General features: G+C 43.2%; 1 protein-coding gene across 1 annotated transcript in view; it reads right to left on the bottom strand.

Annotated features, from left to right (window-relative positions):
* Nucleotides 1-4,261: 4,261 nt before the first annotated feature.
* tmc3 (transmembrane channel like 3) overlaps nt 4,262-18,926 on the bottom strand; it is a gene marked incomplete at its 5' end in the record, with an annotated part of 184,826 nt that continues 170,161 nt past the window's right edge. Inside the window, 2 exons of the mRNA XM_079245545.1 lie at nt 4,262-5,394; nt 17,779-18,076. Of these exons, the coding sequence (XP_079101671.1) occupies nt 4,548-5,394; nt 17,779-18,076 (1,145 nt within the window). The 3' untranslated portion in view covers nt 4,262-4,547. The remainder of the gene's footprint in view (nt 5,395-17,778; nt 18,077-18,926) is intronic.

Here is an 18,926-nt window from a genome sequence, read left to right as displayed (position 1 = left end):
ATTTTAAATGGTGTTACTTGTGCCTATTAATTTAATTATTTTATTTTATTTTTATTTTGTGATATTCGATTCTATGCAGCACTTTGGAGACATTTCTGTTTTCCAAAATGTGCTTTATAAATAAAGTGGATTGATTGGTCATGATGGTTAAATTTGATTTGAATTATAAAATAAACATATAAACTTTTGGTGATAATTTATCCATAAGTGTGTGTATAGATTCATTGTTAAAGCATACAAGTAGAGGTGGCCTGACTAAATATATGACGGACTTTCCCTCCAAGGTCGGCCCTGAAGAGGAACTACAGTATATTATTGTTACAAACCCCCAGCTCGCCAGTGAAAAGGTTCAGAGGTTTGGAAACATTAAACCCACAAATAAGCTTCTTTTAAAATAAAAAGGTGTTTATTTGCAGGCAACACTGTTGTTGCCCATGACAAACAGGCAGGAAGAAGAAACACAAAAGTTGTAACAGGCTTTAGGTCACACCCTGAACAACAAATACAAAAGGTGACAAACGACTCACAATCCAACCAGTGCTTTTAAGACAGTTCACAAATCACCCCTACTGGGCTCACGAATACAAAGATTCGTACTACAGCACAAAACCACTGTCCCAGAGTGACAACCTAGCCAAAGTGAGGCAAACTGAGCCATCCACACTCAGCTGCCCTGACCGATTGCCAGCCTGCTCCTTAAATAGGGCTGACGAGCTGGCCCAGCTGAAGGTGATGATGAGGATCCTGGAAGGAGCAGTGCAGCCAGTTGGTGGGTGGAAACAAAGCCATCAGCCAATAGTCTAGTGGAGATCACAGACAGATTTGCAGAAGCACTGGGACGTAACAATTATCTAGGAGCTTCTGTGGTGCATCCAGATTTGTTAGTGCCTTTAAGCCTGTTTAAAATAGACACACAGTTCACCTACTTTTAATGCTTTGGAGGCAAAATGAGTGCAGATTACTCTGAAACGGGCTCTTGGACTGGAAACAGACCAACCTACGACCCAATCATGTCACATCACAGGCATCTCATTGCTGTGTTGCATGTTCTGCTGCTCATCCCTCACGGACCACCGTAACCTCAGTGTTCTCCAGCAACGGCCCTTTCCATCAGTATCAGCTTGTCTCAACTTAACTCGGTTTGTAGGGTTTTCCACTCGGCTTTTGCATCCGTTAACTGGTACTTTTTTGCAACTCCTTAGCCCAGATTCTAAGCCAGCTGAGTCGGGTTGTGTGTGACATCGCCAGACTGCATGCTGCTATTGGTCAGGGGCGCGGCCAATTGGGCCAATCAGAGGTCAGGGTCAGGGAGCGATATCACTGGAAGAGCGACTCGCAAGTTGTTTACATTACATGACAAGTAATGGTGCAACAAAAGTCTGTTCCGTGGTCCAACACTGAGGTGGAGACGTTTCTTTGGTTGCTGTGGAAAGGATACAGAGGGAACGAGATGAAAAAAATCTATCAAGAACTTTCCAACTCAACGGCTACGGGTAGCAAAGAAGTTTTCAGCAGTGTTGAGAGAAGCTGAAAAAGCTCAGAAGGGACTATCGGCGGGTCAAAGACCACGATGGTCGGAGTGGGTCAAACAGACCAGACTGTAAGAGGTTCCAACAAATGGAGACGATTTATGGTCAGCGACCGGCGAGCCGCAGACCAAGTAGCTGATTGCCTCGACGTCCCTCTGTGTTGTTATAGAGCATGTCGTGCACAACACTGACGTCACAGCGATTTCACACAAACCCCGCCCCTTTTAGACCTGGTACTAAACTGTAATGGAAAATAAACAGGAGCAAGCTGAGACGAGTTGAGGCGAGTTCAGTTGAGACAAGCTGATACTGATGGAAAAAGAGGCATGTTGAGTCCATTTGCATATGACTCAACACCCCAGGAAGGGGTGTGCCCCCTAGGAGAATAATTTTCCATTAGGCCCCTCCCCAGCTGTACCTGCTTAACGTGGACTGCTGCATCTGGTACCTGCATAGTCAGGAAGCAGGAAGTCTCAAAAGCAGATTGGACCTGACATCGTCTGCCACACTTTTTGTGTTTTTCTTTTAATATTGACCCTGACAACCAATAATTGGAGGATCTGCTCTGTTGGAAATATTGTAAAAATGTGGCAAGTCTAGCATCTACAACCTTTTTGTTTTCATCAGAAAAATGTGAAAACAGATTTTTTTTCCTTTAAATCCTCAGTGGGTTGGGCAGGCTGTTCATTCCAGATACACAGAACACCTGAGCTGGCAACATCTGCTATAACACCAGATTGGACCAAAGAAGGCGGAGTGGGAGTGGGCGGAGTTAGGGCAGTTGGATTTGGGAAATCACAGTCCACTTCCTAAAACGCAGACAGATAGCCACGCCCCCTCATTTGAAAAAAACCTGAATTAAACAGAACAACACCATTAGAAAATAAGTCTGGAATAAATAGAAAAAAATAAGAAATATATGTTTTATATGAATAAAACAGCACTCAGACAGACTAACATAGTGATGTGACGCTAAACTTCAGATGAAATTACATCCATATTTCTTTACCTTGCGATTTTTAACATTTCTTCTGTCCAGAAAAGTGCTTCAAATTTTTGTTACTACATGTGAACGAGTGGGAAATTTGCTCCATATATTCCGGCTCTGACCAGAAGGGAGGTGTTTTTAGACAGAAATGAATTTCAGTGGTCATTATTGTAAACATTTCTCCATGCCCATCTACAGTACGAGTCGCAGGAACGTACAAGGAAGACGGCTAAGCATTCTTATCTGCAAAAAGAATGTTTTTATCAAACTGGAAAATTCATGAGCCAAAATGTTTCTCTATAGAAACGTGGTTGAGTTTTCTAATCTTTTAGACATGGAACAAATAACATGCATTAAATGATTCATCTGATGTCCGTTAAACCTGGTTAATCAGAGAAACGTCTCATTATATCCTTTAATTTTTTTCCTTCTAAACCTTTTGACAATCATCTGAGTATTTTAAAGGGTTCCTATTCTGGTATTTGGAGTTTTCTGAGCTTTCTACAGTGTTACAGTGTTGAATCCTCATCAGACATGTGAACGACACTGTTTTTTATCACCTAAACGCATGTTTGAGTTTGAGTTTGAGTTCCAGCACTCTCTCCGTCTGGTTTCCATGGCGACGAAGAACGGTGGTTTTAGAGAGTTTTTTCTACGTGGAAATCCTTGTGACGTCCCGGGGGATAAGGTTGGGTGATTGGTTACCTTCTACTGGTTAACAAGGGCATGTACAAATACATCAGGCGGGTGGAAAACGTGGGATAAAGTTATTTCCAACGATGGCTGGTGAGTTTACCAAAGAGAGACATCCTGCTGCATTCGTTGCTGTGGGTTGCTGTTTTCCACTTCGTTTTCAGGCTCTGATTCAGGTTCCAACATGTAGGGCTGGATGCTATGTGTTGACATTGTAGTTTGTTTTCTTATTGAGTTCATATGAGCCTAATCCTTCTGTTTATGAGACGTTACAATGACGGTGAAAGCAGGTGCGGTGCGCGCTCCCGATGTAGTGCAGTGGCGGGAGGCGGGGCTTAATGCGGAAGAGTCTCAATCCACTCGTTTTGCCCGCAGGCTGATCTGACAGCCTACGGAGAGGGTCAGTCTGAAGTAAATAAAGCCATTTGTGACAATAACTCCATCAATCCCAGCCCTTCTGGTCTCAGAAATAAAAATAAATTAGCCTGAAATGCACAGAATAGTTCCACTTTTAGGATGAGCATGCACTCACTATTTTTATTGTCTTTGTGAAAACGTCAGTGTAAACTGATGGTATTTGTTAAACGTCTGGGTCTGTTGCCTCATGTATGTATATATTTAAAAGCCAGATCATATGCGAGGTAGGCAGTGAAAACATCCAACAAGCTTGTCACGTGTGGATCCAGGGAGAGGAAGGTAGCTGTTTACAAGTTAAAAAACCAGCAAACACAATGATCTATAACATTAAGTAACTGATCCTAACACTTCTGTAAGCTAATGACATGACATTCGTTAGCTGAAACATCATAGGCCATCATCTATGCACCGTGATGTATCAGCAACTGATTTCAATTTCAAATGAGCCCATTGATATTTTATTCAACAAAGGGAAAAGCAACAGAGGAAGAGTCTGTTACATTTACAATGGCATTCATCTTCGGGGTCTGTTATAAAACCATATCATTCATGATGCTTTCAGCCACAGAAGATCTCGGGATCTTGTGCAGCACCTCACGTGCATTAGTTTCCATGACGCTTTAGTGAACCTGGCATGTGTGAAAAAGTTGTGGCTTATAAACCCTCATGCATCACATTAAAATAAGCTGGAGGATGCTTGTTGCAGGTAGATGTAGATATCAGAGCCTTGATCCAAACATCAGCTGAGACTGAGAGTTCAGAGTTTGTAACTAACGGTAAAGTTGGTAAAGTTTTGATGAACTTTCTGACGAAAGAACTCGTATGTTGAACTTTGTGCTTTCAATATAAGACTAAACCGGGACCACATGACATGTATTGTTACAACCAGTTTAAAAAAAAGACATTATATTGTGAAAAAGTCAAACATTGGAGCAAACAAGCTCAATGGACTCGCTGGGATTCGGGTCATAGTCGGTCTTGGATTTCTTCCTGGAGAGCTTCTTTTGTTTCCCATCAGACTGGAGGTAGCAGTCTTTGCTGTGGATGACCTGGATGTACTGGTCAGTGCTGCTATTCTGCTGGTCGCTGCTGGACGCCACAGAGGCGGAGTCAGACTCTGTCAGTGGGGTCTCCAGCTTCGGTCTCAGCTTGTGCTTTACATGCACTTCTGTGTGCCTGGATCTGGTCTGGGACTGGTGAGGATAATGGATGCGAGACCTGGTTCTGGCCAGAAGAGGGTCAGATGCTTTCACGCTGGCCAACGACGGAGACTGAAAGTCTAAATCTTGCCAGTCCATTCCATCACGCCCCTCTGCATCATCTTCACGTGTCCCATATGTTCCTTCATGCCTGTCTTTGTGTCTCTCTTCGCAGTTGCCGATGTAGAAATGAGCCTGCTGGTGGAGGTCAGACAGGGAACGGGGTCGGCTGGTGTTTCCCAGTGACACCTGTCTCTGGCCTCTTACCTGGTCTCCCTCATCATCTCCGGAGAGATGCTGCGATGTGTGGGATCGGTGAGGATGAGGACGGTGATGAGCGGTGCGGGATATGTAGCGCTTGACATTGTGTGGGTACAGCTCCAGGATCTCTGCAGGCTCCTCCATCAGGTAGTGACGTGGGATCCGAGTGGCCGAGCGCAGCAGTTTTTTCCGGGGTTTATGTTCATTGACGATGACATAGCGGGTAGTATGACCACAGCGTCCGCCGTAACTGTGTGCGGTGATGAGCCCAGCAGCCTCCGCAGAATGTAGGCAGCGTACCATCTTCCTATATGGGGGGGTAAAAGTAGATGTGGTCAGATCTTTAAGTTTTTTTTCATCCTATGTCCCATTTGTCCCAAATCCATCAGGCCAGCATGGAGACGCTAATGCTTTTATCAATAGTCACATAGATTACTGCAATGCCCTGCTGACTGGTCTTCCAAGAAAGAGGAATATTGTTCTTGAATCATTACAAAATTCTGGTGCACGTGTCCTGATGAAGACCAGGGGGCAGGTCCTCATTACACCTGTTTTAAGTTCATTGCATTGGCTTCTCTTGTGTTTCAGGATCCATTTTAAGCTTCTTTTACTAGTTTATAAATGTCTTAACGGTTTTCTTTCAGATCTGCTTTTACTTTATAAACCCTCATGGACCCTGGGACCCTCTGGCACTCATCTTTCCAGTATGATGGCCCCCGTCTCTCGAAAAACCTACCAGAGGACCTCAAGGATGCAGAGAACATTCATGTGTTTAAAAGCAAAACTCTGTTTTACTCTATATTAACTCTATATTCTATAAGCAAAATTTGGCTTTTACTGAGTGTTTATTGTCTGAGGGTGGATATTTTATTCATTCATTCTAAACCTATTCATTATCGGGACATCTTTTTTTATTCTATTTTAATATGAATGATGTTTTATGACTGACATGACTGCTTACCTCTTTTTTTAAAAGTCTTTTCTGTTTTATTATCTTTATTTATTGGACTGTTTCGGAGTCCGACAGAGACCACTAAGGACTCAAAGCTGAGCCAAACGAAGATCAACTTGACCCAAAACAAAGCTGTTATCTGGATCTGGCTCCCTGACGTCTCCTGGAATGTAATGCTGTCTGATGCTCAGCCCCCCTCCTAACCCCCCTCCCTTTCTCAGGCCTGTGGAACTTAAACTGAACTCAGCTCTCAAGGCCGTGTTTAGATCAGGTGGCCCAGATGAACTGTGGAAAGTTCACAGACTCACTTACTGAACACACACACACACTTACACACACACACACACACACACTTACACACACACACACTCACACACACTGTTACAGACACATTCTCCTGTCTGCCACCGCCTTCTCCGGACCTCGCCCCTCCCTCCACTCACGGATGGCGAGTTGGATGGGCGGGCTGCTTGGCTGGCTGCAACCTCACTGGCTGTCTGGGAGACCCCACCCACCCCCCCTCCCATATTGTGTGTTGTCTATTGTCTGAATCTGTGCTTATGCTTAGAGGTGTGTTGTTTTTGGTGCATCTTCATCCTTCCCCTTTTAGGTGACGTGTAGAGATACTTCTTTTATTTCCAACACCCACCCATCCTTCCTCATGTCATCTTTTCCTCATTTATAAGGCAGCGCCAGTTAAAAAAAATTGGCTGCAGGGCCGAAGTATCAGTCCGTCCTGTGAACTTGTCAAATGTAAATGTCTGTATGTCAAACCTTGGATGAGCTGACTTGAACCTTGAATTTCCCCTCGGGGATGAATAAAGTATCTTTGATTTGATTTGATCTGATCTACTTTATCAGTTTTTTATCATTTAGCCTATTTTCCAGGGTTCCTCAGAAGGAGCCCTCTGCGCTGGGTGTCATATTGGCCATGGATGTGGGGGCACATTTCACGTCATTGGTCTTGAGACAGGCACCATGCTGGTGCCCACGCTGGTGCCCATGTTGAATATAATGGCTATCACTCATTAACTGCTATCAGTGAGTAGTCAGCGCGCCTCCCTTCTTTCTTCCCAACAGACACCAACACCCCTACACACAGACTCAAGCTTGTTCCATCCTCCACAAGAAGCAAGAACTGAGTTCTTGTTCTTGAGGCTGCATGAGCAAGAAAAAACGTCTTGTTCGTCAGGTCCATACATCCTCCACGAGAAACACGTCTGCAGCGGGGAGGGATCACTGCGGGGGGCGATGTCTGCTTTTATGTGCAATGAACCCGGTTGTTACCTCCGCCGAGGAAGTCATGTTTTTCCCGGCGTCTTTTTGCTCAAGATAACTCAAAAGGTTACGGAGGGATTTTTATAAATATTTCAAGACTTGTTGCAAATGTAAAAGTGAAAAACTAATTTTGGTGGTGATCCGGATCACCGTTTGGATCCAGGAGCTTTTTTTAAAAGAATTTTTTAACATTTTGCTTGGCGGAGGTTTCCGCTCTCTGCGTGATTTTCTAGTTTCATATTTAACAAGCAGCTTCGTCCGCAGCAGGGTGGGTCGTACACGTGGCTGGGTCCGAGTGTTTTATTGCCACATGTAAAAATGTTCGTACTCTCTCACCACCTCGATCAGCTGTTTTTTTTTTTTAAAACAATCCGTTTTGCCGGCAACAGCAAACACACGGAAGCAGCAACTCCGCTTCCTGCTTTCTCCGTGTCAACGATGCCTACCTCACATGTCCGACCAATCACACGATACTTCTCGGAGCCCCGCAAGAAAAAAGTTCTGCAGCCCGGTGCATAAAGAACTGTCTTCAAACACGTCCACGAGAAGAAAATGACGTCATTTTCTTCTCGGAGCCTCGAGAACAAGAAAAAAGTTCTCGCTTCTCGTGGAGGATGTAACAGGCTTTACTTTCTCTCTCTCACACACACACACACACTAAACATCATACCTGTGTACCTCTCAGTCTGTTCAAAGCTCATCCCTAACAGTCAGTAGGGCATTTCCTGTTACCACTGCCCCAAACCTTCTCAGTTATTGTAAAATAGCTGCCACACACACCCCATGTGTGTGGCAGCTATTTTTTTCTTTGTACAGATCAAGAGCTGTCCGATATATCAGCTAAAGTTTTTTTCAGACATTTTCTAGTTATTATTATGATTGCAGCAGCAATCTGTTCCCAATGTTAACGTTTGTGATATCCACTTAATGCTGTTTTTATGCTTTAAATTTTTTTAACATGGCAAGGCCCAAGAATTTCAGGTTTTCCTGCAAGTCCCCCTCCCCTCTACAAGTTTGTGTATTCACTCTCACCTTGTTAACTGTCACTATTGTCATGCAAAAATCCTGTAGAACAACCAGATGCCCAACTGGATTCAGTTTCTCCCCCTAAAAATATCCTTACCATGCTTTTCTTACTAGGCAACACAGAGCATTGCCCATTTTTCCAGAGTCAGTAAAGCTTCAGAGCACAGCACGCAATATGAAAGGACCAACAACTTGGTGGCTCAATCCACTGCATTTCAGTCATTTCAGCTTACAAAATGACAGAAAAACAAATGAATTGAATAAAGAAAATAACATTTATTCTGTCTGATCTATCCATCCATCTGTCCATCTATCTTTCCATCCATCTATCCATCCATCGATCCATTTATCTATCTTTCCATCTATCCATCCATCTGTCCATCTATCTTTTTCTCCATCTATCCATCCATCTATTCATCTATCTGTCCATCCATCTATCAACTGTTCATTTATCTTTCCATCAATCTATCCATTCATCTATCCATCACTCTATTCATTCATCCATCTATCCATCCATCCATCTTTCAATCCACCCATCCATCTTTCCATCCATCTATCCATTCATCCATCTATCATCCTTCTTTCTTTCCATCCATCTATCCATCCACCTGTCCATCTATCTTTTTCTCTATCTATCCATCCATCTACTCATCTATCTATCTATCCATCTATCTATCCATGTATCCATCTATCTGTCCATCCATCCATCTATCTGTCCATCCATCTATCCATCGCTCTCTCCATTCATCCATCTATCCATCCATCCATCTTTCCATCCATCAATCTATCCATATATCCATCACTCTATCCATTCATCAATCTATCTTTCCATCCATCATCCATCCATCCATCTATCTGTCCATCCATCTGTCCATCTATCTTTCCATTCATCAATCTATCTATCTATCCATCCATCTGTCTATCCATCCATCCATCCATCCATCTGTCCTATCTTTCCATCCATCTGTCTATCCATCCATCCATCCATCCATCTGTCCTATCTTTCCATCCATCTGTCTATCCATCCATCTTTCCATCCATCTATCCATCCATTCATCCATCTATCTTTCCATCATCTATCCTACCATCCATCTGTCCATCTATCTGTCCATCCATGTCGACACATATCACGCAGCTACTCAATTCAGAATTACATTGCTGCTGCGTATGACTGTTTGGTCCGATGACATGCAACAGTGCTGTGGACACAAGCATGTCACAACTCCAGAAACGTTTCACGCTTCTGTTGGTTTTTTTCCCCACTATAGCCGTGCTGCTGGTGCTGCGTGGAGCAGAAACTGTGCTGTGCTTCTCATCAGTTTTAGCCTCCAAAATAGGGCTGCGTATATATTTATATATAGCCTATCCAAATAGCTATTTCTTATTTTCTTTGTACAGATCAAGAGCTGTCCAATATATCAGCTGATATGCTGACAGCTCAGCATGTAAAATCACTCCGATCCCGCATATCTGGTGACACAAATGTTTCATTATAAATGTTTCATTCATGATGTTTCATTATAAACATGAGTTTTTTCAGTGCTCTCAGGTAAAACTCTCAAGACAGAGGCACGAGCTAAAACTTTGCACTGAAGGGGGTGGAGTGGTTCCTCATGAAAGCACTAAATGGTGCTTTACATGAGAAAGGGGATTAGTGATTTGTGGGGGGACTGCAGGCTGACGACAGTTCTGGTATATCTGGTCCTTTTAATGTAAACTGAACTTTAGCGCAGCAATTTATTCAGCTGTAGCTGTTATGTTACTTCACTCATCCTCTTTCCCGCCAGTGAAGAGAATGCAGTACAGTGGTAACGCCCTCACACTGTTTTTTCCACGTTAACAGGCAGACAGCTGAGTTCTGATGAGCAACAATAGAGCTAACGTGTCAGCGGTACACTGCTAGCCTTTGCTAAGTGTTACAGCCCGTGTGACAGATAAAAAGTCAGATGTAAATAACAGACCAACCGCTCATCAACGTCTTGCAGAAGTTCTCAGCTGGTCTTTCTCCAGAAGCAGCTTTAGGTTCTGGTTGTCCTGGTTTCTGAAAGGTAGGGCTGCTAGCTGTAGGCTGTGCTAGCTAGGTGGTACTCCAGCTGTTGGCTCGTATGAAATGACAGGGAAGAAGTGGGGTGCACACGTGACTGCTTCAACAAAACTGTCTCCACTCTTTGCCACAGTAAGGAGGAAAAGAGATGGAGACTCATACTGCAATAAACAAATATGCAATGTGAAGCTATCTGTCTGCTTTTAGTACACCTGGAATCACCACAGTTTAGCAGTAATGTTGCAACATTCTACATGCTGTTACCATGGAAACGTAATGCCGCGTTGTCAACTCGGCAAAGTCCCACCTTCAGGAAGATGGAGTGGCAGGATGGGTGGAGCCATTGTCTGGTCGGCTCGCTCCATCTCCGCCCCCTGCAGACGAAGCGTTGCCTGAGCAGCGTAGTCGCGGGGTGAGAGAGAAGTGGCTGCATTCAGACTATGGACTGCGTTTACCAAAGCATGACTCCACAATTTAACTGATATATCAGAGAACTGGTTCAGGTTGGGTAGAATATGAATTATAGGGTTTTTTTTAAAATAAACTGCCCGCTTTTTGTCTCTTTAAAAGTTCGATCTCAGTGCTTATTTTAATGTTATCCAAAAACTGAAAACCTTACTTAAACCATGCATCTGTGCAGACTTTAGAAATACTGTATTGACCCGAATATAAGACAACCCTGACTGTAAGATGACCACCATCTTTCTAAAACTAATCTTCAGAAAAAGACTAAAAAACAAACTTACTTTGTTTAAAGAAAATATTATTAAAATGATGAGGAAAATGATTGAAAAAAAAAATGGACTACTCTTATTTTTGGTTTTAAATGCATTCATGAAGATTTGTATTGCATATGCTATACTATATGTGTAAAGAAACAACTCACATAGCAATCTAGAATTTAAACACCAATAATTCATTACCTTAACACAATTTGCCAAGCAGTTTGACAAAGAAAAAAACATTAAACACAATATTGCATTAAATGGTCTTCCTCATTAAACAACACCTAATGCAGTGATGCACATTTCAGTCTAACATATTTTAATCTGCAGGTCCAGAAGGGGAAGAAATAATCAAGCATTTTCCACAAACCCCTTCATTCATGTTGTATTGATCCTTTCAGATCAGCCTCTGCCAGAAAGAGTGTGTTTAGGTGATAAAAAAAACGGCGCCGCTCGTATGTCTGATGAGTATTTATCCCTATAACACTGTAGAAAGCTCAGAAAACTAGACATAGCATTATAGAGCCGCTTTAACTGTGGCATAAAATCCACTAATAAAATATTCTAATTAAAAGTCTTACAATGCTGCAACTGGAACTAAACTGTCAAAATGTTGGAAGTGAAAAGTCTCCACGAGGCTTTTACTCACAGACGTCCTCCACCTCGCTGTCACTCCCACTGTCCCCTCTCCTCCCACAGAACATCCAAAGCATCTGATATGCAGCACTTTTTAAATCCAGTGATGTTCTCTTGTGTTACTTCATCCATGCCTGGAGGATCCATTCACAACGTTGACTGACGGCTGGCTTTTGAATTTTTCCCGAGTCAGGAAGATGTAAGATCATGTGAGATCACCGGACAGGAGCTACTTGGTGTACTTCTTGCACAGATTATCCTTGAAAAAGCTTGTTAACCACTATATCCAACCACTCTAGCTGGCTTACACATTGATTTGAATCAGGTGTGTTGCAGCTGGGATGCTAGGAAAGCCTGCAGGACACTGGTCCTCAAGGACCTGGATCCCTGAGTTGGATGACAGCTCTGGTAATGGGCATACCTTCGTTATGTTTCTCGGTAACAAACTCGCTGTCAGTCTTATAGAAACGCCCACTTTGAGGACGGCGATAAGTTTTTCTCTTGTTGGCATTTTTCAATCGGTTTGGCTTTTTGGACGCAGCATCTTCATACAGTATGCTCTGTAATTCCATATTTCCTGACAGCTGCTACATTGATCACCATTATCTTGAAGTTATAACTGCCTGTTACGCTGTCCAACTTTTGATCCACTTTGCTCTGGACAGAGCCTCTATTTTCTTTAAATCACTTTTTCTCTGAGCGAAGTTGCTGGGTTCACAAAAAGCTGGCGCCCTCTGGACATGTTCATAGACACTCTGTCCCCCTCCCCCGGTCCCCTCCCACATGACTCACCTCCTCCCTGGACTTTGTGTGTCTTGTTTTAGTCTGTGCTTCAGTGTATGAGGTTTTTTTTCTCTGTATTTTCGGACCGCGTCTTCCTGGCGCGGCCCGGAGTTACATAACCTTTTTTTTTCTCGACCCCCCCCCCCCCCCCTCATGATCCCCCCCCCCCCCCCCCCCATCTCTGTTCTTATCTTGTAAGGCGGCACCGGTTAAACTGCCTGCGTGGCCTGAGCTTAAGCTTGGTTCTGTATTAGTCTTCTGTCATTAATGTTAGATGTCTGTATGTCTGACCTTGGACCAGCTGGCTGGAACTCTGAATTTCCCCTCAGGGATGAATAAAGGATCTTTGATTGGATTTGATTTGATTTGTTGCAGTTGTATAATGAGCCCAGACAAGTGTTGGTATGTGCAAATAGTACACATATAACCCTGATTATAAGATTATAAGAAGCCCTGCTTTTTCCACGCTATTTAAAAAAAAAAAAAAAAAACTAATCCTATATTTGGGTCAATATGGTACATCATCGTTTGAACCCCCTTGTGAATTATCTGTATCTACAGTTTAATTTCTCCTTTACCCCCCCCCCCCCCCCCCCTCTCTGTTTCTTTTTGATAACCACCATGTTGTTGCTTTTTTTTGTCTTGTCCAGCATTTAGGCAGAGTGATAATCAGGATGTTGCACATTTACTCTGCCAAGGGAAGCTCTATATATATAATGATCCCATTGATATTCTGGATTCTAATTTTATTTTTCTATTTATTTTGCATAATTGTTTGTATTCCAGAGTTTGTACTGCTGGGCGGGACTGGAGAGGATAAAAGAGGGACAGAAAGAGGATCGAGAATAAGAGAAAACAGAAAAACACTTGTAGAGAGTGAAAGAGAGAGACAGAAAGAAAGAATGAGAAAGAGAAAATCCTACATACATATAGACGCATACACACCTGCCTATATATACACATTAACACACACCTATACACATACACACATTAGATTCATGTTGCCCCTGCGAGTGGATAAAGCCATCAACTGTCAGCAGAACCAAACTAACCAGTTAAGGCAGAAACATAGAAAGAAAACTAGCTGCAGCAGAGGGGGGGGGCAACCAAAGTCCCCCCCAGTCAGGGGCAACAGGCCCCAGCAGGCCTGGACCGGCAAAGCCCGGCCCAGCCGGTCACCGGCCACACAGGGCAGACAGAGCGCGGGCCCCAGGGCCCCAAGAGCCTGAAGACACCCCCCCACCCCTGCAGGCAGAAGGTACAGCCCACGCCAATGGAGGGCCAGGACACCCAGACTGCACCCCCTCTTTACACACACCCCACCCCACCTCCACTCATGTAGTGCGCGACTGAGCAGCCTAACCGCAGGGCGTGGCAAGCAACCGCCACCACCGGAAAAGTGTCATTTTTCCCTCCAAACTCTCCATCCGGTGCGCGCTCCCCGCTAGATCCATTCATTAACAGAAAATGGCAACCAAAGCCAAACATAACTTCCCCAGTTTGGGAATATTTCAGATTTCACCCAAATGAAAAGGGAGAGCCAGATAATTGCAGGAGGCAATGTGCAAGATCTGCGCTAAAAAAAAGTCCTTGTTAATCGCAGGAACACATCAAATCTACGATCTCATCTAGCTAGCTGTCATCCAGCTGTCGCTGCAAACTGCCCCGTCAGCGGCTTCAACTAGGACCGCTCAGGTTGGGGCCAGCAGACAAGTTGGAGTAGCTGAAGCCTCTGCACGAGTTGTCAAATACAGCCGTGACAGTAACCGGCATAAATGCCTTACAGAGGCCGTTGCACGGTATCTGGTGGAGGGGATGGTCCCATTTAACACCGTGGAGAAACCTGCATTCAAATCAATGCTTCAAAAAGCAATACGAGTTGCCAGGCAAAACCTTCTTCTCCGATACTGCTGTCCCAAAAATGTACAACACGGTAAGAGCATCGGTGAAAAGCCAAAGATCTGGAGTATTTCTCTGCCACGACTGACATGTGGTCAAGTGTCAATATGACTCCTTATACGAGCCTAACGGTGCGGTATCTGACCACGGACTGGAATCTTAAATCAGGATGCATCGAAACAGCGTTTTTTCCCCAGAACCATACGTCCGACAATATTTCAGAAGCTCTCTGCAGCGCGTTTGAGGAGTGGTCCCTGGATGAGAAGAAGCTGGCCTGCATCACTACGGAGAACAGGGCAAACATCACAGCAGCAGTAAAAATGTTGAACTGGTCTTGGCTTAATTGTTTTGGTCATAATTTACATTTGGCAGTGAGGAACGCAACGGCAAGCGTTAAAGAGAGCACGGCTAGAGCAATGGGGCTGTGTCACACTTTGGCCAGGGCGTTTTCTCAGAGCTGGCTGAAGAGACCTGGCACAAGAGGAGCTGCAAATCCCCAAGCATGGCCTCATACTGGTAAAATACCAAAGTTAGACTGTTAGATTTATTTTGCAGGAACATACTTACAGTATGTAATCTAGTTAATATTGCATTTATGTGTGAACCAAAAGCACATGTTCCTGGGATGATGTCAATGCATTTTTTCATTTGATAAAAATATATTAAAAACAGAAGATTTTTTAAATGTAGCATTTATTTTCATTTTGTTAGAAATTTCAGTTTAATCTAACAGCCGATACTCTGTGCAGGACTGCGCTACAAGATGGGGTACCAGACAGACAATGGTGGACAGAATCTTGGAGCAAATCCTGGCAATAAAAAGAGTTTTGGATGACCGGCGACATCAGCATCTCATTCCGAGCTGGCAGGACATCGCAGTCCTCGAGTCTGTTAACGGCTGTGAAACCTGCGGCTGAATTCACCGATCTGCTGTCTGGCGAGAACTATGTGACCGTGTCATCAGTTAAACCTGTCCTTAAACTCCTGGAAGTGTTCTGTGTCCATCAGAGGAGGACGCAGCATTGACATCGAGCCTCAAGCTAAAGATGTGAAGTGTTCTCAAGGAGAAATACAGGTCAACGGCCCTACCCTTTGTCAAAAGCCTGCTTGCTGGATCCTAGATACAGGGGCTGAACGTGCACGCTACCTGCAGGAGGAACCCATCGATAGCAACGCAGATCCACTCACCTAGTGGCGCGATAACCAGAGAAGATTTCCCTGCTCTCTAAAGCAGCCCGCAAGTACATGCGCAACAAGTACGCCATCTGAGAGTGTTTAGTGCTGCTGGAAACATTGTTACCCCTCTCCGATCCTCTCTGAAACCACACAAAGTAAACATGTTGGTTTTCCCAGCGCGCAACAAGGACATGAGCACCGGAGTCTGTCGTCAGTCTTTAAAACACTTTATATTTGATAATAAAGTAGTTATTTCTTTTAACACATCCTGCCAGTTTGCATTGCATACGGTTGATGCTCCGTTGTGATTTGCACTTAAATATTTAAAAACATTTGCTTTATCCATTGTTGTTTGACAATGTGTAACAAAGGCTCTAATCTTTTATTTTCCTTTATAAATGAAAAAAGGCTTATTGCACGTGCCTCTTTGCTATGTCTGCGTTGGACAATAAAAATATGTCTTTGTTTTAAAACTGTCATCTTTGTCATTTAAAAAGTGATAAGCTTATTTGGTCTATTAAAATCAGGAAAATTTGCATAATGTTGAATAGAGCCATATCTTCTTTTTTTATTTAATTGCGGTGACAGCTCATATGACGCTGTTGAGACAACATGCAACACTGCAAAGGAAATTCCTTAACCGCAACACCCCTACACTCATACACTGCCCCCTATACATGCCCACACCATCCCTCCACCTCTACACAACACACACGCCCCATCAGACACCCCCTACCCCACCCCCAGTTACATATTCCCATTTCATTTGCACACACACCCCATCACACACTCCACTCTACACACATACACACCCCATAGCCCCCATCCATCCGAACTCTCACTCTTCCCTATACACAAGCACACTTCATCATACACGCACCCATCTGCAAATATAAATTCCTCCACAATAATGTGTGGGTTTTTACACTGTGCCACTCGGTAGACAACTTTGTAGGGGGCGAGTTGAGCATTTGCTGGCATGGATGCAGCTTTAGAGAAGAGACATTGTTGAGCACGGCAGGAAAAGAGTTTTTGCCTAAAAAGAAATCAACTGGGTTTCATTGTGCTCTGGATGTTTTGTCTCCAAGTGGTAGCTTGGTACACTTCAAACTGTCACAAGCTAGCACTTTAAGACAGACAACACACTGCAGTCTCTCCTCATTAGCAACCTTTGTGCAGGTGAAGTGCATCATCATATTTCCTAGTCTTTGGCTTGAAAGTAAGATGATTTGGAAGCATATCTGACCATGCTTCATCTTCTGCTTTGTGTTTATGCGGGAGTCCCATCAAAAACTGGTCCATTATGCCAGCAGTATAAAGCATGAACTTTTTCATTCATCCCGTGCCCCCCTTGCAATGGCGCTGCCCCCAACCCCACCCTGGGGGGCGGGCCCCTCCACTTTGGGAAACACTGCTCAAGTGTATTTTATCCAAAAGCAGATTCTGGATTTTGGTTTCAGATGAGAAGACACCGGATCGTTGGACTGCAAAATGTTTGGTTTCAGGTTAAATTAAGGACTGTTGCCTCCATACAGAAATATTTCAGACTGAAAGTACCAAGAACCCTAACCCTAAGTAACATTTGGGTCATGGTCATTACATAAAAAGTACTACCATTGTTTACAAGTTGCTGGTAAATCTGTTGTTTGTTTTAATGTGATATTATTATGAAATAAAATGGAAATATGCAGTTTATATTTTTACAGCCCTCATTTATAGTTATTACTGGTAAATGGAAATGTTCTAATTATAATGAGGTAATGATGAAAATAATAATAATAATAATAATAATAATAATAATAATAATAATAATAATAATTATTATTATTATTATTATTATTATTATTATTATTATAATTATAATAATAATAATAATATATAATAATAATTATAATAATAATAATGTCACCATAATTACTTTGCTTCCTTCCAGTTGCTGCAGGTTACAGACCCCTTATTAGCCCCCAACTTCAGTTTCAGTTACCATAATGTACCCAGTGTTACTACTAGCATATTACCTGGTTATTACTTCAGTAATTACAGTGTATTACCAGTTATTTTTTCTGTATTGCATCGTGTTACCCTGCTATTTTCATATTATTACTGAGCTGTAATGTAAAGTGCTCCCAAAAAATTCATATAAAAAAATTATCAACAGTCAGACTTTCACACCTGTTGGGTACTTGTTCCTGTCGTCGTTCCAGCTGGGGTTGCAGTCGGTGTTTGGGTGGTATGGTTACTGCTGGAGTTTGGACACATCCAGACATGCCTCCTCGGTTCAGATTTGTCCGAGAGGCCGACTGGGTGATGGTACGGATGCTGTTACCTCGATGAACAGGCGACTGGAAGTTGGTAACACTACCGTTCCATCTGGGAGATGGAGTGCAGCTGGAGACCTCTTGACTAGTGGCATCACTGTCCTGCTGATCCGAAGTTTTGTCTGCCACAGATTCAGGAACTTGTTGCCTGGCTACGAGAAGGTTTAATAACAGTCATGTTATCAAGTCAGTTTCCAACTGAAGGCCTAGTACAACCAAAACTCTGTAATCATAGCTGACCCTTAGAATGGGATGTTACAAATAACCCTCAACTAAACAATTAGGTCACCATAAATTAATAATAAAGATTCCTCAATATCATGAGTTTTCATGAATGATTATGTCTTCATGAGATCAGGAAGGAAAACAAAGTTTAACATCTGTCTTTTGTTGCTTTGTTTTCCTTCCGTATTGACCGTTGTCAACTACAGCAGAGGAAGAGTTATTCCTTCCAAACTAACTGATTAAATCATCCTTGTCAAATTTCTATGGTTCTAGAAAAAATAAGCAAGGGTTCATAGAAAAGATCAGCTCCCCAGCCTCTAAAGCAAAACACAAAAAAGGAAATCCTCCAATAAGTTTTGCCACCAGCAGGATGTGGGCTAAATGGTAACAAGGGTAACGCTGATTCGTTCAATGATCAACTTTGTAGTCGTGCCATCAGACTTGCGACTGCATGTATCGGATAGTTGGTTGAAGAGAGCTGTCAACTGATCACCACCTTGGCTCAATTCACCCACCTGGGGGTGAGTTGGCTCACATTTGGGGCTTATCGACCAAAGAATAACTGGTCCCAGAGCCAGTGCCTAGGTGGTTCAGCTACGGTGCTAGCAAAGAACTGGTTTTGGTTTTGACCGAAAAAGTCTAGTCAGTGCTGCATCATTGCAGGCCGGTCACCAAGAATGGAATTTAGGATCTGGAAATGTGTGTTTCTTTTGGGTCACTCGTTACTGCTGCGTCCCAGCTCCTTTTTCTGGTTTTCAGAAATTTGTTAAACTAATA

The sequence above is a fragment of the Telmatherina bonti genome, assembly GCF_933228915.1.
Source record: "Telmatherina bonti genome assembly, chromosome: 1".
Taxonomy (NCBI): Eukaryota; Metazoa; Chordata; class Actinopteri; order Atheriniformes; family Telmatherinidae; genus Telmatherina; species Telmatherina bonti.
The sequence above is the reverse complement of the archived record's forward strand: the minus strand, read 5'-3'. Positions and strand labels throughout refer to the sequence as shown.